General features: G+C 44.8%; 1 protein-coding gene across 1 annotated transcript in view; it reads right to left on the bottom strand.

Annotated features, from left to right (window-relative positions):
* COL24A1 (collagen type XXIV alpha 1 chain) overlaps nt 1–22,148 on the bottom strand; it is a 713,151-nt gene extending 691,003 nt beyond the window's left edge. Inside the window, exon 1 of the mRNA XM_069232264.1 lies at nt 19,778–22,148. Coding sequence (XP_069088365.1) covers nt 19,778–19,833 — 56 coding nt within the window. The 5' untranslated portion in view covers nt 19,834–22,148. The remainder of the gene's footprint in view (nt 1–19,777) is intronic.
* Between the last annotated feature and the right edge of the window lie 376 nt (nt 22,149–22,524).

The raw sequence follows: 22,524 nt of genomic DNA, 5'->3' as shown, positions 1-22,524 counted from the left end.
CAGTGATGGATCACCCCGAAACTTTCAAGATAGCAGCTAGCAGGTGAACTGATTTGCGTAAGAGTTTTGAAACTTATATCCATCCTACTGGTGGTCGCCAGCAGGTAGTTATAGTTAGGACCTAATTCCTATAGACAATGCGCTTTTTTCTTTTTTGCCAATAACTTTATTGTCGTTTGATGAATCTTCACTAAATTTTAAAAACATGTATGCTAATTTGTTCAGCTGCTGTCTTGAAAGTTTCGGGGTGACCCATCAAGCAGGGGCTGAGAAAAAGGAGGGGGCCCAAAACACATTTTCCCCAAGCAATCTTCCATAGAGATTCTGAACATTAATACAACCAGAACCGTTGAACGGAATTACACCAAATTTGCCAGAAACGTAGATCATGGTCCAGGAAGATCTCTTTTTGGTATTTGGTGTAAATTCATTCAGTAGTTTTTGAGAGATTTAAAGAAAAGGAAAAAAATACAGATATCTAGGGATGCGGATTCGACAGATCTCATGCTGAGATCTGAACTGGCTGCTAACACTTCAGCCAGGTAGTGTTGGTAGCCATTTTTGGCCTCAGCTAAGTCCTACAAAAAAAAAAGTTAAGAAAAAGAAAAGGGGGGAAGGGTAGGAATACTCTGACCCCCTAGGTCTGGTGGGGGGGCCCCTTGGACCCTACCTGAGTCAAAAAGCCTTTTTATTTTAATGTTTGCTGTGGAACCATGGAAGATCCGCGGAACCTGGCCAAAATAAAAAAAAAAAAAACAATTAAAATGCGGTCTCCCTCTCTTGTATACCAGAGGGTGCCGCGCGGACCCCCCTCTTTTACCCATTAGGGCCCCGGGGACTACCACCTCCCTGGGGACAATGTTAAGATTTCATAGTGGGAGGGGGGCTGTGAAGCCTGCTTCCAGGCCATTTACGGCCCCAGGGACCATCACCTCCCTGGTGCTAGGCCATAATAACAATAGAGAGGAGGCCGATGAAGCCCCTCTTCTGGGCTGTGTTTTGCCCTGAGAACCACCATCTCCCCGGGTCAAGCCCTAAAAATGGAAAGGAGGGAGGTGGGTGCTCTCCCCACCTCCTGGAGCCATTATTGGCCCTGGGCACCACCACTCCTGAGAGCCGGCTCCCTATCTCCCGAGGTGCTCACCCTCGGGACATAGTAGTTTGCCGTCAAGCGAGAGCAAACAGGAAGTCTGCTCCTAGTAGGAAGGACAGGAAAACTGCTCCCACTCACCTGAAATGGACTTTTCATCTGTCTTCAGGAAAGCAGATGTCAGAATTGCTCCCTGCATGCAGGAGAAATGATGGCTCCCACTAAAGGCAGGAAGCTGGCAAGGACTGCTGGGGCTTTGAGGCTCTCCCGTGGGCCCACAAAATGCTCACGGCTGTGCATTGTGCGGGATTGGATGTGTATGCAGGTTTAGCTGCAGGACCAGGCAGCAGGCCAGGTGCTGTAGCCAACCCCTGCTGTGCGTGGCACTGGGTTGGGTTTTTATGGGGGGGGGGGGGGGAAGTTGGCCACAGAGCCGGACCACAAATCAGACCCTGTGGCCAACACCCACTGTGAATGACTGAAGGCCTTGTATGGCATGGGCTTGGGTGTCTACAGGTGGTTAGCCGAGGGGCCTGGCCAGGGGTTGGATTAATGTAAAGTAATTAAATATTACTTAACATTTTTTTTTTAAATGATTTTTTCTGAAACAAACAACGGTTACAAGGATGGTATAGTTAGGAAATAGAATTTAAAAAACCTTACAAATTCACTGAAAAAAACCAAAGGTTACAAGGACGTTATAGTTAGGTTCAGATCTTACACGCACAAAATCCGAGAAATTCAACAGTTATAGTTATACTGACCTCAAGAAACTATAACTCGTGCTCTAAGGTAACTCTAATTTGCGCCCTCGCCATGCACTGCTAATTACCCCACATATAAGATCACTCATGACATCTTCTATGACATCATTGATATTATCATAGCAACATTTGCAATAAAATTATTGATGAGAGACCTGTGCATGGTGAGGTTGTGATATATAGTTACCTCAGGGCATGAGTTATACTTTTTTGAGATAAGTATAACTGTTGAATTTCTACGGTATTACGGGTGTAAGATCTGATCCCAACTATAAGGTCCCTGTAACCTTTGTTTTTTCTGTGAAGAAAATGTGTATATATATAAATATATATATATATATACACACACACACAGACAATTAGGGTCTGGGTCTCAGATCACCTAACCTATTGACAAGCAATAAAATATATTTTAAAAAAACAAAATGTTTGAAGCGCTCTGGAGCTCTCTGCAGAATTGGGATTTGCAATTAGAAAGGGCCTGATGATGACTCATGCCACTTTGGTGAGCGAAAAGCCTTGTAATTTTTTATAAATATACCCTGGCAACATATTTAGAATTGTAGACAGTCACTAATGTGTAATAATACTGTATATCTAGGCTATTTATTAATTACTCTTCAAAGGGATCAGATTCTTCTTTGTGTAGACACTGGATTCAAGTGGGTTTATCTGAAACCCTTTCTCCTCCCAGTCCCCCTTGTGTGTTTATTGTATTGCTACCATATTAGTATCTATAATAAAGGAAAACATCCATGACATATTTATTTCTTTGAGGGAATATTTTCTCTCGTTCAGGAATTTGAAATGATGTATTTTTTACCCTTATTCTTTGCAAAATACTCCCACTATGCTTTAAAACGTCCGGAAATTCTCTGAGTGGGAGCATCCACGAGCTTACAAATGTGCTTACTTAATGATGGTTTGACCACACAAGTGTACTTTTGAGATGTTTTACTGTCTGATGAAAAGTGGTGGACTCTAGTTACATGAATGTAGGCGAACACCAGATCATTACATAGAAACCAGCATAGGGCACCCCTTTCCTTAAGTATGGTACCTGACTGAAACCCTCCCTAGAGAATTATGGGGGTCATTCTGACTCCCGCCGGCCGCGGTATCCGCAGGGCCGGCGGGAGCCGCCAGAATACCGCTGCGCGGTCACAAGACCGCCGCGGGTATTCTGGGTTTCCCGCTGGGCTGGCGGGCGACCGCCAGAAGGCCGCCCGCCAGCCCAGCGGGAAACACCCTTCCACAAGGATGCCAGCTCCAAATGGAGCCGGCGGAGTGGAAGGGGTGCGACGGGTGCAGTTGCACCCGTCGTGATTTTCAGTGTCTGCATGGCAGACACTGAAAATCATGGTGGGGCCCTGTTAAGGGGGCCCCACGACACCCCATACCGCCATCCTGTTCCTGGCAGCCAAAACCGCCAGGAAGAGGATGGCAGTATGGGGGTCAGAATCCCCATGGCGGCGCAGCAAGCTGCACCGCCATGGAGGATTCCCCAGGGCAGCGGAAAACCGGCGGTACACCGCCGGTTTTCGGTTTCTGACCGCGGCTGTACCGCTGCAGTCAGAAAGCCCTTGGGAGCACCGCCAGCCTGTTGGCGGTGCTCCCGCGGTCCCCGGCCCTGGCGACCCCCTATATTGTTTCGGTTCACCCTAGTTCACATTCTATTCTGTGCCTCTTATCCTGTGTTGTAATTAGCATGCAAAATGAGATTATAACGATATTCAAAATGATGAGTTAAGGAACCAAGGTAATGCCAAGTAAGACTCAAGCTGTGCATTTATTAATGATAGGGTGTATCGCCGGTCAAGAAATTACTGTAGAAGAGCTTTTAGTTAGAATGTGTTTTCCTGCTTCAAGTGTCCACAATGTGTCACCTAATGGCAACAACGAAATGTAGGTAGCATTATTGTATTGTTTCTAAGAGAAGGCAGAGAACCTGACAGCTGTGGTGCATACAGAATTCCTCTGATAACTGCTTAAACCAAATTTTTTGCTAAATGTCTTGTGTACCTCAACAGAGCATTTACTCAACGTTGTAAAGCCTCATTGCATCTTGTACAATGGACCGTCAATCTTTGTCCGTGCCAAGAGGTTTTGTCGGAGATCCTTCAATCAATTTTGGAATGAGACAAAGCTTCTCGTCTCCACTCTTGATTTGTGCACTTGTGACTGAACCTGTAGCTGTTATGGTATGCAACAAGGAATAACTGAGGGGATATAACTGAATGGACATTTCACAGCAATGCCCTTATTTCACCATGTCTTACTTTATAGCTCCTGAACTAAATCAAAATGACAGACCCGGGGGTTTTGAGTCCCAAAAATAGTGCCATCCTGCAGCCCTGCTATTCACAAATAGAAAAACAAACATAAGCAACCTCTCCTCTGCACGTTTTATTTGATAGTGCAACAAGTGCGTAAATTAGCCAGGTCACGCCCCTTTATTCTTAGAAAATGGCATTTTAGGATCAAGTATTCAACCAGGCTTTCTTTGTGTATTAGACTTATTTGATCCTCCGAATCTGTCAGGAAAAAATTAAATAGGGATCAATTTCATACCCCTCTGACCCTTTCCTATGGTAAGCACACTAAGCCAAGAGCAGGACTCTTTGTGCCTTGCCAGTTGCCACTTCACTGCTTTGATGTTGCGAGGTGAATAAGCAGTGGCAAAGCCAATTGGTCTGACGTTAGCTGCCAGCATTTTAGCTTTGCCAGTGCTTGCTTTATTGTATAGGGGTTTCTAAAAAACGTTATTCTGGCCCTCATCAATCTAAAGGGACAGAAAGCAGCAGTGGCTAAAAGCAAAGATATTTACTGGGCTGCAAAAACGCACATATCGCCTCAGTAGTTCTGGACACTATAGGGGACTACTTTGGGTGTGGATATCCTCCTTGTGGAAGGGCAGAATGCAGGAACCAATAGTAACGTTATTCAATGGATGAAATGGGTTGAACCCTTACCCCAAGTCATATGCTGTAGTGGTCAGATAAAAATGTGAGTGACAGGATAAGGGACCAATGGATAAGAGGGCTGGCTGAAAGTCTCTGCAAGTCCCTGTAAGTAAGTATATAAATTTGGTAAAGTCAAAAGGTCAGGGCTAACCTGTTATGTTCTGTAGTTAAGGTTCTGTATTAGAACATTGGATCATTACTGTTGCATCCATTTCAGTGGTCCGTCACGGCTCATGACAGTTGGACGAGCTGTTACACGCAACATAACCATGCCGAAAAGGGTACAAACAGCTTCTCTACAAACGTCACCTACATATATTAGCATGGCCTATTGTTTAATAAAACTCAATGAATAAACTCTATTTGATGTAACATTAAGTGTATTTATCCTGCATCAATGCACAGCATATGAAAGAAAAGCCTAAATAAACTATAAAGCTGATGTAATATTTGTAGAGCTTCCTGCTTATATCCTAGCACAAACCTAAAACAATCATACAGTGTATGAATTACAGCATTACCGGGCTAACTGCTTTAAATATTAGGATATCATATTAGAAAAACACACTGCTTTAAAATGTTTTCGGGAGCTTTAATGTATCAGGTCACACACGAGTATGCCTTGAAGAGACATGTTAGCAGAACTATGCAAGCCTATCTCTCCAAAAGCACTGCTACTTCCACTCATGACATCCTTTGTGACATCACCCGCTATCAAAGAGCCAATAAAAAATATCAATGCATTGCAATATAGAACATGTGTTTTTGCATCTTAATAGTCTTATATGAAATGTGTATGTTCTTTGTTTCTTGTATGGTGATGTGGAAGGGAGCAGGGTGTAGTACTCGCTTATCATGTATCTGTTCTTGCAACCAATTTTCATGAGAGATGCGTGAACTGCTCTGTGCGTACCTTCATATGATATGGTTTTGCAAGGAGGCGATACGTAGTGACCTCTGCCTGCCTACTTTACACTTTCTACACAGGTAGCCACAGGAAATGGGCGTTGATCTAGTACCATCAAGTGGCGCTCAAGAAGGGAATTAACATTGCTCATCTGCATCTTCCACTGTCTTGACCAATGAGGTGTTGGGAAAAGAGGACACTTGTGGAGAGTGTGCTCAGTAGAAGCACTTGAGTTAGTACTCAACTAATGGCCAATGTACATAGTGCTGTAAATCGGATCATACTGCTAGCCTTTCACTTATGCTACCAAGAGTAGTAGGCACAGTCTTGACTAGTGCAATTGATGCTTCTCTATGGTTCATTTCTTAATATTGTGGCTTGTGTGAACTTTTGGCAGAGGAGGACAGGGGGCTGTGCCACATTGGTTGCCTATTTCCTCAGTTGGTATGAGGGCTCACTGCCTAGTAAACGCACATGCGTGGTAACTAGCTGAGGGGAGAAAGTGCCTTTAGAGTTGTTTATTCTGGCTCTGTTGGCTGCATGTACACGGTTTTGACTAAAAATGTAGCTGTTGTAAGGCACTGTGTCTTTGTAAGCAATCTCATTGTGAGCATGTTGATACCCAAATATATGGCATGCTGGTGCTCTGTGTGTTTGTAGAGAGTTCTGTGTAGTGCTTCTATAGCAGGCTTTGTCTGTGTCCTGATGAAAGCCTTTAAAGTCACATCTGAACTGTGCTGAGTGTGTGAGCTATGTTCTGTTCCCAGTGTACTGCTGAAGTAACTGCTGCAGCATTACAAAAAACAATTACTGACGTTTGTAACTATCAAAGGCCAGCAATGTAAATTAATGCAACTTCTTCTAGAAATGATGCAGGAAGTGATATGATATGTGATTTCATACATCAATGATATCATGGGTGTTGTCAATGATTCCATTGCTCATTTAATGTGTGATGCCATTTTTGATTACATCAGTATATTTTGGGATGCATACATGTGTCAGACAAAGTCTGTAGGTAGCACAAAAGGCATGATTTGCCTCCTGATTTCTGAGTTCAATTTTGTTTAAAACCTGAGTATTCTTATTACCCAAGTCTTTTAGTTAATAGAAATGCAATTGTGTGAGGCACACTCATATGGCGACAAGCCCCAATAGGGCAATTAGGCTCCCTGAGGGTAGATTCCTTAAGGGCAGGGAATGAAACATCAGTATCTTTTATAGTCACTGCATTTTGAAAACATGCTTGCAGGATGGAGGTTCTGCAGCACGCTGCTTGCTTAACCAACACAAGACAGCTTCTAAAGAAGAAAAGGATATGGAGGCATGTTCGCTCTTAGTAGACTGCCTTTGCATCTGTGCTCTGGGGGGCGGCACTGAGGATCTATTTTAAAAGCAGTGATAGTACAGCATCTTCTTAAGCTTGTTAACAATTCACAGAATTCCTTCATTTCTTCTCTTTGAGTATGAATCGGGAGGGTGCATAGCGCTGGATTTTAAATTACATATGTACAATTCTGGGCTTCGAAAGTTGGCAAACATCCAAATTGGAAGAAAATGGCTAACCACAATAGGGACGATACCAGGGAGCCTAATAATCTCGTTTGTGAACAAAAAGCTCGTAGTTTCTCCCAAAACACAAACACACATGTTCTGGTATGTACAGCCATCTATCCACTTGCACACAGGTGAAACTATGCCAGGAAAATGGTCCGAAATAAAGGAAAAACATGACCTCAAGTAGGCGCTAACGTTTTCCCAATGATATGTATGTCCTATTCCAGAAAGAAAAAGTAGGAATCACCCAGTAAAATATGGTAATACCACCCAGAACGTGGAATACCGTATGTAGCATTACCAGGTACTTATACCAGGCTCTAGAGATGGCATTTAGAAATTAGAAGGGCACATGTGCAGCAGGGAAAAAAAACATTGATCCTACATCCTTGATCTCCATCAGCCCTTACTGAACTAAAACAGATCTTTTTAATGTTTTACTTCTATGTTTTTTTTAGGCAGCTATCCTCTTCTGGGGATAAATTATAGAATGTTAAATGTTTTCAACACAAGCATCCATAAATGGCCTGTTACATAACATCAATAAAGCACATAACCCAAAACACACCGTTATTTGTCCACATATTTAACAAAAAGTAATTTAAAAAAAAAAAAAAAAAAAATCTAAAACATGTGTTACCATTACTTTACTTCTGAAAACACTTAAATTGTGATCCCCTAAACTGATGTTTTACAATCGAAATCTCTTTTTAATTGTAATCTTCAACTTGGCAGAGGGAAGAATGCTGTAATCAGACCTCACACATTTGCTTATTGAAAACCATATACCACAGCACAGGTCTTCCACTATCCTAAATATTCCACAATGGAACTAACTCCTGGGAGAACATTTGTAACTTTGACTTAATTTCTCTAAAACGTTTCCAGATCCGCCAACTGCTAAGGGTTTTCTGTGCATTTTATCAGCAGATGTCCAATAGTGAACTTAAAGTCTATTATGCTGAACTTACCTGCCTTATTCAAAAAAGTACATGAAAAAAGAGGCAAGCAGCCGTCAGAATGTAGTGCTGTCTTGCCGGTGTTTAAATAATTTATCCATTGGGATTTTAGAATTGCTATCTAAAGCCTAAACTATAATTTACAGTACAGCCACTAAATCAACAACTAGGGATCTAAACCCATTAATTTCTAGTCGAAATATATATGCGTAATGCAACTAAACCGGAGGATAATCTCCTGTCAAAATTCCATCGAATGATCTGCTTGCTTGCAAGTCTTGTCTGCTATATTTTCTCATTTTATGGACCTGGGTTTAAAAACCTAAAAGTTCACCTCTAAGCTCTCATGACTTACGGGTCAGCTGTCACCACTGACTATACATTCAGCATTCGTGCGAAACAGAGCCCGGGGTGCACTCGGGTTTGTGCCAGGTATCACTTGCTGCCAGTCAGAAATGGCCTTTCGTGTGTTTCAAGGAATATGGCATTTGTCAAGACAATAACTATTGTAGTGGCAGGGGTGTAACGGATACCCTCGCAACCCCTGTGCGTGGAGCCCCCAAGGTTCCTTGTTTTGGAGGGGCCCTCTCAGAAAGCCTGCAATGGCATGGAATATTAAACCGTTGAAAGTTTGGGAAAGCAGAGCAGAAATAAAAGAATTACAAAACGGCTTAGTAAATTTTGCTGGCAGACAGAGTCACAGCAAAACTGCATGGTAGGGGCGTAACACAGGCCCCTGCAGCCCCTAAGGTGCAGGGCGGCCTCCAACCATTTAGAGGGTTCCTCAGCCATTGGGGTCCCCAATTGAGCCCAAGACCAAATAATATTTGTCCGGTCGGAGAGCCTATATGGCCCCATATTATTTTCTGTGTGTGTGTGAGGGGGGACATCATTTTGCGTTACACCACTATGTAGTGAAAGAACTGATAAACAACCACATAGGAACACTTAATTCAAAGCTCCCTGAGCAAAATACACAAACACACAGTCAGGTGGAAAAAAGAGATTAATAGTGTTGGGAACTATCACAAACAAGCAAATGTTTGACTTTTTGCCTAGTACCAACCAACGTGGTACCCACTAGAGTGGAGTTCCTTAACTAGTTTTAATACATATACAAAGAGTGTCACGCTTGACGAAAGAAAGACATACAAATCTCACCTTCTCTGTGCTTGCATATAGCTTATCAAGTGTAGTCGAGTACCCCAATTTATTACTCATGACATACTCAATTATTCTGGATTATAATATAACTGAAGAGATACTAAACACGCCTACTTGGAAATGTGTATGTCCTCGGCAAGTAATTGGCATCAAATTACATTCATTTATTTTCTACCAGAGGACCCAATAGAGGCAACATGTTCCTTTAAAGAGCATCACCACATTTGAATACTAGTAAATGTATTTAAGACACCCAGAAGGAATGGAAACGAAAGAAGCATCCTCAAGCTACGCACTGAAGGAAAGTCACCCTACATCCCAAATATTTTACATGTGTCCACAATCTTTAAGACAAGGATCCAAAACTGATATTTTACCATGTCCTAACACTGACTAAATGATCTTTCAGAGCCAGCCGACAGTTCCTTCTATACTAATGGCAAGGCCACACCCTTAATTTCTTTGAAACCCTGAAACTACCAATGCCCCAAAGAAATGTAGGCACTTCCGACTGCCTGTGGCAACAAAAAAACTGACCACTCGCAGCTAGATGCTTTATCCACTCTTTTAGACCAGATGAGCCTCCCTAAAACTACCCCACCAAACTGCTTAATCAACCAGAATATTTCCAGAATAAAATTGCTCCAGCCAAAAATAAATGTAAGGATCCCAAATTATTTGTCTATTGGTTGAACAAAGAAATTAACTCTCAGAGAAAGGTCCAGCTTGAGAGGAGATGGAAGAATGCCCCTTCTCTCCTGTAGTCTCTGGACTAAAGAAGGAAAGAAAGCAATACAAAAGATGCATTTGCTTGATACTCCTCTTTTCAAAGCTAAAACTTCAAAATGATATGACTAGAACTGGAAACCTTTTCAAAATTATCTATGACATATCAAAGGTGTCAAGGGATCTATCACCTAACATTCTTAAAGGTGATGGCATAGCAAATCACTCATTACAACCAGTGCCCACCAAAAAAAGACATATGTGTTATCTTAAAAAGGGCTGATCAAACACTAAACCATCATCATACTCTTCCAATCCTTTATACCTTGGTTGTGTCAAACCACATGCTGACTCTCACTGGTCCTCGGGGTTGAACATCATAAACTCCTCATTCATGTTTTGTTCGTTCCCTTATCTCTTTCAGATAGGCTACATGCACACGCCTCTAAATCAATGTAATGCTGACACTGACTAACTTTGACAAATAATTATCATAGGTTATCCTTTAAGTCTAAAATCACGGAGAAATGTGTATGGATAGAACAAACGAAATCCAAAGCATATAAATCAGATTCTGGGACTGCATCAATCTGCCTTTAGATTGAACCCTGGTACAGAAATAGGTCTGGGTGGAGTTCACAGAGTTCGACTCAGCGGAATTCCGCAGACATGATGAAAAACGTTGTCGAATTCTGCAGAGGTGGAGTTCTGTGACCCACAGAGTCCTGAATGTGCCCGATCTCAGAAGTGCTAAGCAGGGTCGGGCATGGTTAGCCAGGCCCTATCCTACTTAGCGCTTCAGAGATCAGGCGCATTCAGGAGAGGGCCATAGGCAGAGAAAGCCTGCCTGCCCCGTGTGCACTGCATTGCACACAGGAGAGACTGGTGCACAAGAGGGCTAAAACGGCCCTGGCCTGAATTCAGGCAAGGGCCGTTTCAGTCCTTGTTTGTGCACCAGTGTGCACAAACAATGAAAAAAAAAAAAAAAAAATGAAAATAGGAGACGAGGACTTACCTGGGTCCTCGTCGTCCTTCCACCAGCTGCCTGGCTCTCTCTCTGCCTCCCACTCCCCCACCTGTGCACACTGCAGCCCAGTTATGGGCTACACAGCGCAAGCTCAGACTGTCAAGCCCACTACTGGGCTGCAGTGCGCACCGGGTGAGCTCCACTCTGCTGGAGGGGCTAGCGGAGCTTTTGGCTAACTCCACACTTCAAGCAGAGCACAGAGTGCCAAAAACTCCATCAGCTCCACCAGCGGAGCAGAGCTGCCCGCAAACCCCCATACAGAAACAGCCATGCTAAAGATCATTGATGATGCTTTACATATCTTAAATGAGGGTATCCCATGCATGCTGATACTCTTTAAATTGACCACAGACTTTGACACCATTGACAACATTCTCATCCACCTTTTACTCAACAGGATGGGCACTGATAACACACTACTGGAATGGTTCAAAGCCTACCTGTCAAACAGAACCTGGTGTGTGAAAAAAGGCAATTCTTGATTAGCACCCACAGCTGTTCGATATTTAATACCGAAAAGATGTAAACCAGCCTCTAGACAATACAACTTGCATGTTGAATCTTTAGGGGTAATTTGCTCCAGAGCAGGTATCGAATTGTATATGTAACCAAAAACATTGGGTATGCATTAGAGAAGTCCCTCTGTCTTGACCTTTATATCAAACATGTCACCAGAAGTGCTGTGCCTCTGTGTACAATAGGGGTATGCATCAGTGTAATAGGCTGCTTTTTTTTCCAATGAGAGGCTAAGTGTAATGACACGGTTATTCTAAGGCAACACAGAGCTACAACTAAGCCTCAAAAAGAACAATGATGGCTGCAAGTTCATACCGCTACAATGTCTGTGAGGGATTTTGGGGGAAATGGGACAGAAATGCATGTTCCTTTCAGATAGTTGAAAGTTTGGAGGATTCCAAAAGTGGGACAGTAAACAGAACATCACACTGTGATTGTGTTTCTTCTGGAGAGATAGTCCTATTTAGTTCATAACGTTGTAGTCTTAGGTGGATCATCTATCCATTAACCCAAACCTGTATTCAAGAAAGGTATGACAAAATACTGTGCCCAATAAAGGGGCATGCGCCTAATTATTCAAATGCAGAATTATGTCATATAACAACTTACTGAGAAATGGATAACTGTACCATAGCAGATATTGCAGATGAGAGTGAGATTTGTCTATCAACATAATATTTTAACCTACACTACAACATAGACCAGTAAATGGAATATATAGTAATAGGCCAGTTATTTTTCAACAATCATCAATTGGCTAATAATACTGCAAAGCACATCCAAGGGTAGATGAACAGTACACTGTGGGCAACTGTGAATACACTGCATCAGACCCTGAGACCCTCAGACTGAGCTGAGATCCTCCATTTTCTGTGGTGAAGGTTACCGTGTTAGAAATTGGGTCTCTAGTTGGCAGGGATTGCACCCTGTCCAAGTAAGGACCCTCACTCCCGTAAGGGTAACAAAGTCAAACAGCTAAGATAACCCCCGGCCACCCCATTGGTAGGTTGGCATGAAAATCCGGCTTAACTCAGAGGCGATGTGCAAAGTATTTGTACACAAACATACATTAACACAGTGAAAGCACTTCAAAAGGACTCCACATTAGTTTAGAGAATTAGCCAATATTTATCGGAGTAAAACAAGACCAAAACAACAAAAATCTAACAAACACAAGTAAAGATACAAATTTTCAAAGAGTAAATGTAGTATGGCGCTTAGAAACACAATAGCTCCAGCTGCGGCTATCAAAACAGTTTGACAGTGTCCCATCCAACAGTCTGGCACCAACCTCGAGGGATTGCGGGCCGGCTATGGAGTCATATAGACCCCAGTTACAGTACCTTAGGAAACGATGAGGAAATAGATGTTGCACGGTGCCAGGGAGGCATCGATGGAGCAGTTGCGGTGTTGGTTCCTTACTGCCACTGGGGAGGTGAGGCATCGATTCCTTACTGTTAGGCAGGGGAGGTGAGGCGTCAATTCCTTATGGTTGCAGGGGAAGTGATGTGACGCTGCTGGTGAGGCACCGGTCCATAATGACAAGGCAGGGTCGATGAACCCAGCAGGTCAAGACATGAGGCTTAGACTTTACGGAAGAGAAGTCTTTGCAATACACCAGACCCTACCTTTCCCTTCCCTAGCCCAAGACATACTCTAGGGGGTTGGAAACTGCTTTGTGTGAGGTCAATCACAGCCCTATTCAAGTGGAAGAGCCAGCCCCTCCCGCCACTCTAGCTTAGAAAGACCCATCAGCCTAGTGATGGGCCATCGGGGTATGCAGGGCACACCTCAGCTCTCTTTGTGTGACTATCATGAATGTACAAACAGCCCAACTGTCATCCTGACCCAGACATGTATCCATCAGACAGGCAGAGGCACAGAATGGGTAAGCAAGAAAAAGCCCACTTTCTAAAAGTGACATTTTCAAACTTACAATTCAAAAACCAACTTAACCAAAAGGTGTATTTGTTTTTTTTTTTTTTTAACTGTGAGTACCTCAACCCCAAACTCCATATCTCGATCTGCTCCCAATGGGAAATTACACTTAAAACATATGTCTAGGCAATCCCCATGTGAGAGATAGCTCTTGCAATAGTGAAAAACAAAATTAGCAGTATTTCACGATCAGGACTTGTAAAACACACCTGTACATGTCCTACCTTTTTAAATACACTGCACCCTGCGCCATGGAGATGCCTTGGGCCTACTTTAGAGGTGACTTACAGGTAATAAAAGGGATGGTTTGGGCCTGATGTGTTACAATTGTTTTTCTTGACTGTAAATCTGACAATGCCAAGACTTAAGCTTTACTTTAAAAGGCTGGTTTTACCCTTGCCAATTCTTTCTTGGGTGGATGTCTTGTTCTAAGGAATAAAAATGTTGCAATTCCATCAGAGAATGTAGCTAACTAACATAATGGTAACCATGTTGCAGACCTTAGCTTAGAACTCATTGGAGGTTGGTTCAAATACCAAAGTAATTGTTATCAATATTTAGTAAAGGGATTCACAAAAATACTTTTGTTAATAAAGTTTCCATTTAACGCCCCTGATTAGTCCCTTCAATGGCAGCACTCAAGATAGATATCAAGACAATCAAAGGCATATTTCTTGGAGGGCAATGAGAAATGTTGCTTTTCAGTACGGATGCTTCGTTTGTAAGAAGCAAGGACATATTTCACTATTTTTAGGTTTGAGGGTAGCCAAGACCTTTTGATTTTATTAAACATATTTGTATAATAATATACTTTGTGATAGGGGTTTTCAGCCAACCCTCTTAATCCACTGGTCTGGTATTGAGTCATTCACATTTTTCTTCTGTCCACTACAACATACAGCAGGGTCAGTCCACTACAATCATTAGCTAACTTCCCTGTGAGTGACAACATTCTTCCCTCGTACAAGGAGCACATTGACACAAAAGTAATTCCCTTAAGTGCCAGGGCCCACCTTGGCAATGTTTACTTTTTAAGACCAAAACAACATTATATATATATCTATACACATATATATATATATATATATATATATATATATATTTATATATATATATATATATTCTATATGTACACATACTTATAGCTAGCTAGCTAGCTAGCTTCTGGCCAGTATTCTTTTTAGATTGATGAGTGTCTGCTGGCTTCAAAAATAAGGTTTTGCAAAATCAAAAAATCAATGGCAAAACATTGACAAAGTTAGAAGGCTGGCGACCATTGACAGACAGATTGACTTTGCAATATGTATTTAATCCTGATGTTGTTTCAATCATAAACTCACTCATATTCTGTTCAATTGTGACCTACATAATATTTGTAAATACCCATGTCCATCTTCTAACAATAGTATGTTTAAAACTGCAGCATCAAGAGACAATGGGCAGATTTAAATATCTACATTGTACAAAGTAAGGAAATATCAAATATATAAAGGTTCTAATTATGTGTGTCACTTTTCATAGATATTTATTTATTGCCATTTTATGTGAATTTTTACTCAATTATACATTTTTCCCAGGATTAATTACATTAATAGACTCCTGTTCTGACTCAAGGTGTATTGTGTCTAGGGCATCAGGGTCTCCCACTGAGTTTACCATTCATTCCGAATTCTGTCTCCACGACTGCCAGACCTTCAGACCACTGTGTCGATCTTGGTTCGATTTACCCTCACAAACATGGCAGCACCATGATCACATCTTTGCTTCAGCTCAATGACTATGACGTTGCATGCCATGCTACGTGTGGCTACAGCCAAACAGGGCTCCCTTCATCTCAGCTGGAAGGATGAACTTACTGTATTTGTGGGTTTTGTATGGTAAAAGTACTTGTACCTTTAAACCTAGAACATCATATGACTTGTGTTCTAGTGCTCATTTGTACTGTGGCTCGTTGAGTTCTCTTTTAAGTCAGTTGCTGGGTGGCTGGAGAAGGATCACCAACTGCAATCATTTGTGTCTCAATAAAGTATTTATTTCAACCCTCTCCTACTCCCAGAGGTGTATCTCAAGATTAACTCATAAGTCTCTCTACATCCTCGCCCAATGTGTTTGATGTTGCCTAGTGCTCAGTTGTGCAGGGGCATGCAGTAAAAGTTGAAGTCCATCATGAGAAAATAATTGCTTTCTTAGTTTTACCCCAAACCAGGATTACTGATTTTGCTAATTTCATCCTCTCAGGTGTCCTCAAGACCCAACTTTAGCAGCTACCGCGGGGTGAAGTTCTTATTAATGGGCCTCGTTGGCCTGCAAGTCATCAGACAAAGACTCATAAATAATGTGAAACGGTTGAGTGAGTCAAAGGATGGATAAGTGTATAAGTGAAACGATGGATAGATGAGTGAAAGAGTTGCTATAATGATGGATAAGTGAAAGAATGAATGGATTACTGACAGGAATGGGTGATGGGTGGATGGAAAGGTGAATGGACAGAAAAGTGAAAGGTTGGATAGATGATGAGAAAGGATGGATGGATGAGTGAAAAGGTAGATGAATGGATGGGTGGAGTGAAAAGGTAGATGGATAAAATGGTGGGCAGGTGGAAGAGCAAAAGGATGGATGGATGAGTGAAAGGAGGGAGCTGGGGCTTTGTGACCCACCAACTTTAGCAGCTACAGCGAGGGTTGATTTCTTAATGGGTCTCTTCTGTATGCAACTTGGAAGACAAAAAGGTGAATAAGTGAGTGAAAGGATGGATGGGTGAGTTAGTGAAAGGGTCGGTGGATGGGTAAGTGAATGGATGAATAGTTGGATGGATAAATGAGTGAAATTATGGATAAGTGAAAGGGAGGATGAATGATGAGAGAAATGATGGATAGATTAGTGAGTGAAAGGATGGATGGCTGAGTGGGAGGGTGGTTGGATGGATGATATGAGTGATAGGGAGGATGGACGGGTGGATGGAATGAAAGGATAAATGGATGGATGAGCAGATGGATGGATGAGTGAAAAGATGGATGGATTTATAAGTGAAAGGATTGACCACGGGATGAATGAAAGAATGGATGGATCAGTGAAAGGGAGGTTAATGAATGGATCAGTGAAAGTGGGTAAATGGATGGAAAGATGAGTAAAAGCGTGAATGGATGAGTGAGTGGATGGATCTATGAGTGAACAGGTAGATGGGTGCTAGAGTGAAAGGATGAGTGAAATGGTGGATGGATGGATGAGTGAAAGGGATGATGGATGGAGTCAAAGTGTGGATGATAGTTGTATGGAGTTAAAAGGGGGATGGATAGATAAATGGATGACAGTAAGGATCTATGAATGGATGAGTGAAAGGATGGATGGATAGGTTTGGATATGGATGGGCGGATAGGAAGTATGGTGAAAGACTGGATGATAGATGCAAGAATGAATAGGTGACAGAATGTAAAAGTGAAATCAACAAATGGATGGAAGGATGAATGGATAGATGCTTGGTTAGAAGAAACAACAGAGCTTCTCTACTGAGGTTCCTGATGACTTGCTTGCTTCGTTTGCTTGGTGCCATAAGAGATTTGCTTCAAAGTGGGAGTGTTTTAATTTTCTAGCTACTCCCTTGATCCTGGTAAACACCAGTGCTACGAAACACGTCATGTTACAATTCACAACTGGCAACACTTCACCAGAATCTTCTTGTTGCGGGTGCTCACAAGGAAAGGCCCGAAAACGCGGTTTGGTCGGGTACTGTTTTTGAATCCATGCTCTCACCCATTTATGTTCTCGTCTACTCGTCCATTCACCCACATAATCACTCATGAGACACCCATTCATTCATACATCTACTCAGGCAGACATCCATCCTTCCATTAACCTGCCCTCCCGTTGAGCCTCACACACAAAAATCGCCAATCATAAGAACTTATCTGTTTCGTAAAGAAGTCGAGACTATTGGTTTTGGTAATGCTCGTTAATTAAAGGCAGTCACTGTCTGGGCTCAGTGACAGGCAGCGCCTCCTGAAAAAAATACAGAAAAAAACTCGCGCTTCCACACAGTCAGTGGCTTTCATGTTGCCGCGTCACCAAACGCGTGAGACGTTGTTACTTCCCTTATGAACGCTCTGTGATTTCTCTCATATGGCTTTCATCAGACCCGGAGGAGATTTCTGGCAGGCTAGGCTTGGGGTAGTGCAGAGCAGAGGCTGACTGTTTGGGTGTCCCACACACCAACTCTTTCATATCGCCAGAGCGGGTCACGTGAAGCTGCTACTTATATATATATATATATATATATACATACTAGACGTGTGCGCCGGAAAGTGGGGGAAATATCTACCCTGGGACCCGCTGTGCGCTTGCAGACGTCCTTCTGTACCTTTCAATTAAGTAAATAGTGGCGCTTAGAGTCTCATTCTGAACACCCACTAGATGCACAAACACAACCTCCACCCTACACAAAAAAACACACAAACTACAAAACCAATAGGCTGCAGCCACAAAAATACATATTCCTTACACACATACACAACCAAGCGCCAGAATTCCAAAACAAACCGCCAAAGCTGGAATTTGAAGTTGTTGTGACAGGATACGCTTGCGCCGCTGTTACTGGGCACAGTTTTCAGTACATTTTCAGTACATTCCTGCTCCGCTGCTGAGAAGATTATAGTGTATGGGGGCAGCCGAAGCCCAGACTGTTTAAACACGATTAAACTTCACACGCTCGTGTTTGGACGTGGGAGGGCGGGCAGCAGCGATGCATAGCTTTCAACAGTGCAGCGAGTGCACTGGCACCGGTCCTAGGATGCGCGGCGCACACTGCATCCCTTTTGTAGCAGTGTTTATAACTGTCACGCTAGGGAATGCTGGATAGGATCTTTGGGCGCCCCGACGCCATTCTCTGGACCCTGACCTACAAAAGCCGTGCATCACATTCACAGCCCCAAATGTCTGACAGTGGCGTGCGCATGTGTCTTACGGGCAGTGTCTTAAGGAAGGAAATGTCCCCTGGTCGCTTTTTGCACTGTGGAGCATCGCAATAATCGGGGTTCAGTGGGACCCTCTGGGCCCCGGTGCCACTACACCTATGGAAGCTACGCCCAGCTTTCTGACGCTTCCATTTGGGCATCTACGTGTAAGTGGCTTCGATTCCCCTCTCCCTCTGCAAAGAACAAGTTGATACAGCTCTGTGAAGGAGGGACTTCTGGGACACACCCCTTCTCCCGCCGGAGGCTCTGGGAGCTGAGTTCTTGCTGCCCCAACCCCAACCCCCACCCCTCCCACTGCAGACATGCTCGGTGGACGTACAACCATAGCATTCATTTCTGAGGGCGCTTTAAATAGCTCCGCGGCATATGCAGCTCCCTGCGCTGTATTTTTAACTGACCGCGACATGGGGCTGTCACACCTCCCAAGCGGAGTCAGTGGGACCACAGGGGAGGACGCCATCTCCAGAAATAGCGACGCAGTTACACCTCGTCTACAAACTGCGTGTGACATACACACGGGCTCTTTCTAAAATGTACTACATGCACCGTCAGCCGTCCAAAAACAAAACTGTTCACTTTTAGTATTCTGCGCATAGCTCCGAGAAGCGAATATTAGACTTTATCAGTGTTGATGCGCAATATCCGGAGGCTATTCTAATTAACTCTACTCCTTTCGCTGAACGCTGTAGAGCCACGCTGAGGCACGCCATGCCCACATTGAGCACACACGCATTTCCCATTCATTACTTATCTAACTAGACATGCATAGGCTGCGTCCGCGCACATAAGCGGGCATTCGTTAAGGGATGCGCAAGAATATGCCGAATGTCCATCCGCCAGACTGCCCCAGAGGACAAGTCAAGACCAGGAGCTGTCTGTGTGAGAGGTCTTTTTCTGCTTCACGGGAGCCAGTGCACCCCTGGGAGGGCAAAACCCGGGATTCCGAGACCTGTCATCCTGCTCTGGCGTCACACCGGCCCCCTTGCCTCCTCCACATGATGCCTTTACATGAACATGATGATAAAAAGCACTGACAGATCTCTCTCTCACTGGAAAGTTACACGGGGAGGAGGGACGCTGCAGTAAGTTTACTGACACACAACAGCTACCGGGGCAGATGCTGAACAAACACATTGGCACCGGAGGTGCGGGTTAAACCTTTGCTCAGGCATGCATGTGCCACATTTTTGGATACTCACGCCTCTGATGTGGGAGAGATGTTTCCACTCCTTGTCCTTTGGGCTCCTAAATGCATTTGTATGCATTTGTCCAAGCAGCGAGGTTCAAAACGAAAACAGAAGCCAACTGGAAACGCTGTGGGTCTCAGGTGCTGTCCATGAACTCAGATGTGTGCGGGCTTCCCCGGACGGTGCTCGGTGCTCCTCATGTCAGCTGTGTGGGAGACGGAGCACCTGATATCCCGGGGGGTGCAGTCAGGTGTCCGGGCAGGGCTCGACAGAAGGCTATCCTCGTTTGTATCCCTTGATAGGCAGTGCGCCCCCCCAATAGAGGTGTCCCGTGCAGTGCTTCACGGGGAGGTGACTGCAGTGGTGGAGAGGGCTGTCTCTTGCAGTGTGGAGAGGTGGTTGCAGTGGTGGAGAGGGCTGTCTCTTGCAGTGTGGAGAGGTGACTGCAGTGGTGGAGAGGGTTGTCTCGTGCAATGCTTCACAGAGATGATGTGACTGCAGTTGTGAAGAGCGCTGTCTCGTGTAGTGCTTCACGGAGAGGTGACTCCAGTGCTGGAGAGGGCTGTCCCGTTCAGTGCTTCACAGAGAGGTGACCCTGAAGTGGTGGCGAGGGCTGTCCCGGGCAGTGCTTCACAGAGGGCTGTCCCGGGCAGTGTGGAGAGGTGGCTCTGCAGTCCTTGAGAGGGCTGTCCCGTGTAGTGCTTCACTGAGAGTTGACTGCAGTGCCAGAGAGAGTTGTCCGGTGCAGTGCTTCACAGAGAGGTGATCCTGTAGTGGTGGAGAGGGCTGTCCCGTGCAGTGATTCATGAAGATGTAACTGCAGTGCTGGGGGGTATCCAGTGCAGTGCTTACCAGAGTGGTAACCCAGGTAGTATGTGGCAGAGTGGAGTCCCCTAGTGTACGGCTCCCCTTCAGTGCGCTATAGAGCGTCAATAGCACGTTCCTCACAGAGAGGTGGATTTGAAGTTGTAGAAAGGTACAGCAGAGTCGTTACTGTAGCTTCTCCCATTCAACGCGTTTCCAGAGGGGTGTCACAGGCGCTGCTTTTTTCGAGTGGTGAACTTGGCAGTGAGGGAGGGGTGGCACAGGCGGCGCCTCCGGAGAGGTAAAACTAGCAGTGAGGGAGGGGTGGCACAAGCATTGCTCTCAGAGTGGGGGACCTGGCAGTTAAGGAGGGGTGGCGCAGGTGGACCTCCACTTAGAGTTGACCAGGCAGAAAGAGGGGTGTCACGGGCGGCGTTTCACTGAGAAGTGAGGTGAACCTGGCAGTGAGAGTAGGATGTCCGAAGCTGCGCTCCACAGAGGCGAATCTGGCAGTGACTAGGGGAGCACAGACGGTGCGAACCTAGCAGTAACAGCGACAGATGTCCTAGGCTTCCCTTCACCACCCCCCAGGGAGGTTGGGAGGTCCCAGTAAGTGCTTCAAAGAAAGGTGGCCCCGGGGGCGCAAGCGTGCTTTGTTAGAGGGGCGCTCAAGGAGTAATTTTTCTAGGTAAATGTTGTAAGAGTGGTAGTCCCATGCAGTGCTAATCCTGGCAGCGATAAGAGAGTGGTGTCCGGGGATGTCACAAGCGGTGCTTCTTTCAGACAGGGTTCGTTCGATAGAAGAGTAAGCTAAGTTGTACGTCTGCAGACACAGGGTGTACTTCTACAAGGCAGTGTCTTCCAGCGTGGTGAGCCAGGCTGTGCTTCTCTCAGGCAGTCTCTCTCAGAAGAACGAACCAGGCTGCGCTTCTCCGCGGCAGTCTCTCTCAGAGGAATGAACCAGGCTGTGCTTTTCCTAAGCAGTCTCTCAGAGGGATGAACCAGGCTGTGCTTTTCCCAAGCAGTCTCTCAGAGGGATGAACCAGGCAGTGTCTCGTTACCGGGCTGTCCCAGTCAGTGCTTGAAAGTAGAGTACCCCGGCTGTTATTCGACCAGGCAGTGATTGACAGAGGGATTTTCCGTATGGCGGCGTGAAACTTAAGCCCGACTCTAGGCGCTATGCTCTGGCTCAGACGAGGGGGGTCCCACGGTCCAGTGCTGGTGCTGCCAGCTCGGAAGCGGACAACGGGATGCCACAGACCTGAGATGCCGCGGAAGTGGCGCCCCGCAGTTGTACCGGCGTGAGTGGACGTGGGTGAGCCGGGTCCAGTGGGAGTCCCTCGGCGCCTCTTGCTGGAAGGGAGAGCTGCCGCTGCAGCTCTCCCCGGTGCTGGGTGTTAAATTTCAGCGCTTCCCCGACTCGTGCTGACGTCACCAGTGGCCGCCACGCCAAGGGAGCCGGAGGAGCCGCAGGAGCCGCAGCGGTCGGGCCGGCCTATGGGGGCGCTCTGCAGCTCGCTGCCACGAAGCCTTCGCCAGAGAGATCCCACTCCTCTCAGTGGTAGCTCTGCATGTGATCGCCCCCAGCCGCTGCCCAGCTGTCAAGTCTGCTTCTCCTGCCACCCCCACTTCTCCTGGTCAGCCCTGCCCCACAACGAAAAACAAGCAGTCTGGTTTACCTCATAGGTAATCAAACCAATAATTGCCTCATGAATCCATTTTAACCTGAGTATAATTTTTACAATATTTTTTTAATGACTATCATTCACCTAAATGATGAACAGTAACAGCATAGACGCCAGGAAGTCTTTTGCACCATGAGGATGTGCTGTGTAGAACAATTTTCAACTCGTCTTCAACTGACTTTTGCTTCAACTTAACAGAGCGAAGCTGGCTGGTAAAATGCTTTTTACATAACTACACAACTAGACCAGTACAGAGTTTCCCCACAGATC

Source organism: Pleurodeles waltl, chromosome 4_2 (genome assembly GCF_031143425.1).
Source record: "Pleurodeles waltl isolate 20211129_DDA chromosome 4_2, aPleWal1.hap1.20221129, whole genome shotgun sequence".
NCBI lineage: Eukaryota > Metazoa > Chordata > Amphibia > Caudata > Salamandridae > Pleurodeles > Pleurodeles waltl.
Note: the sequence above shows the minus strand (reverse complement) of the source record. Positions and strands in the feature narration are given on the sequence as shown.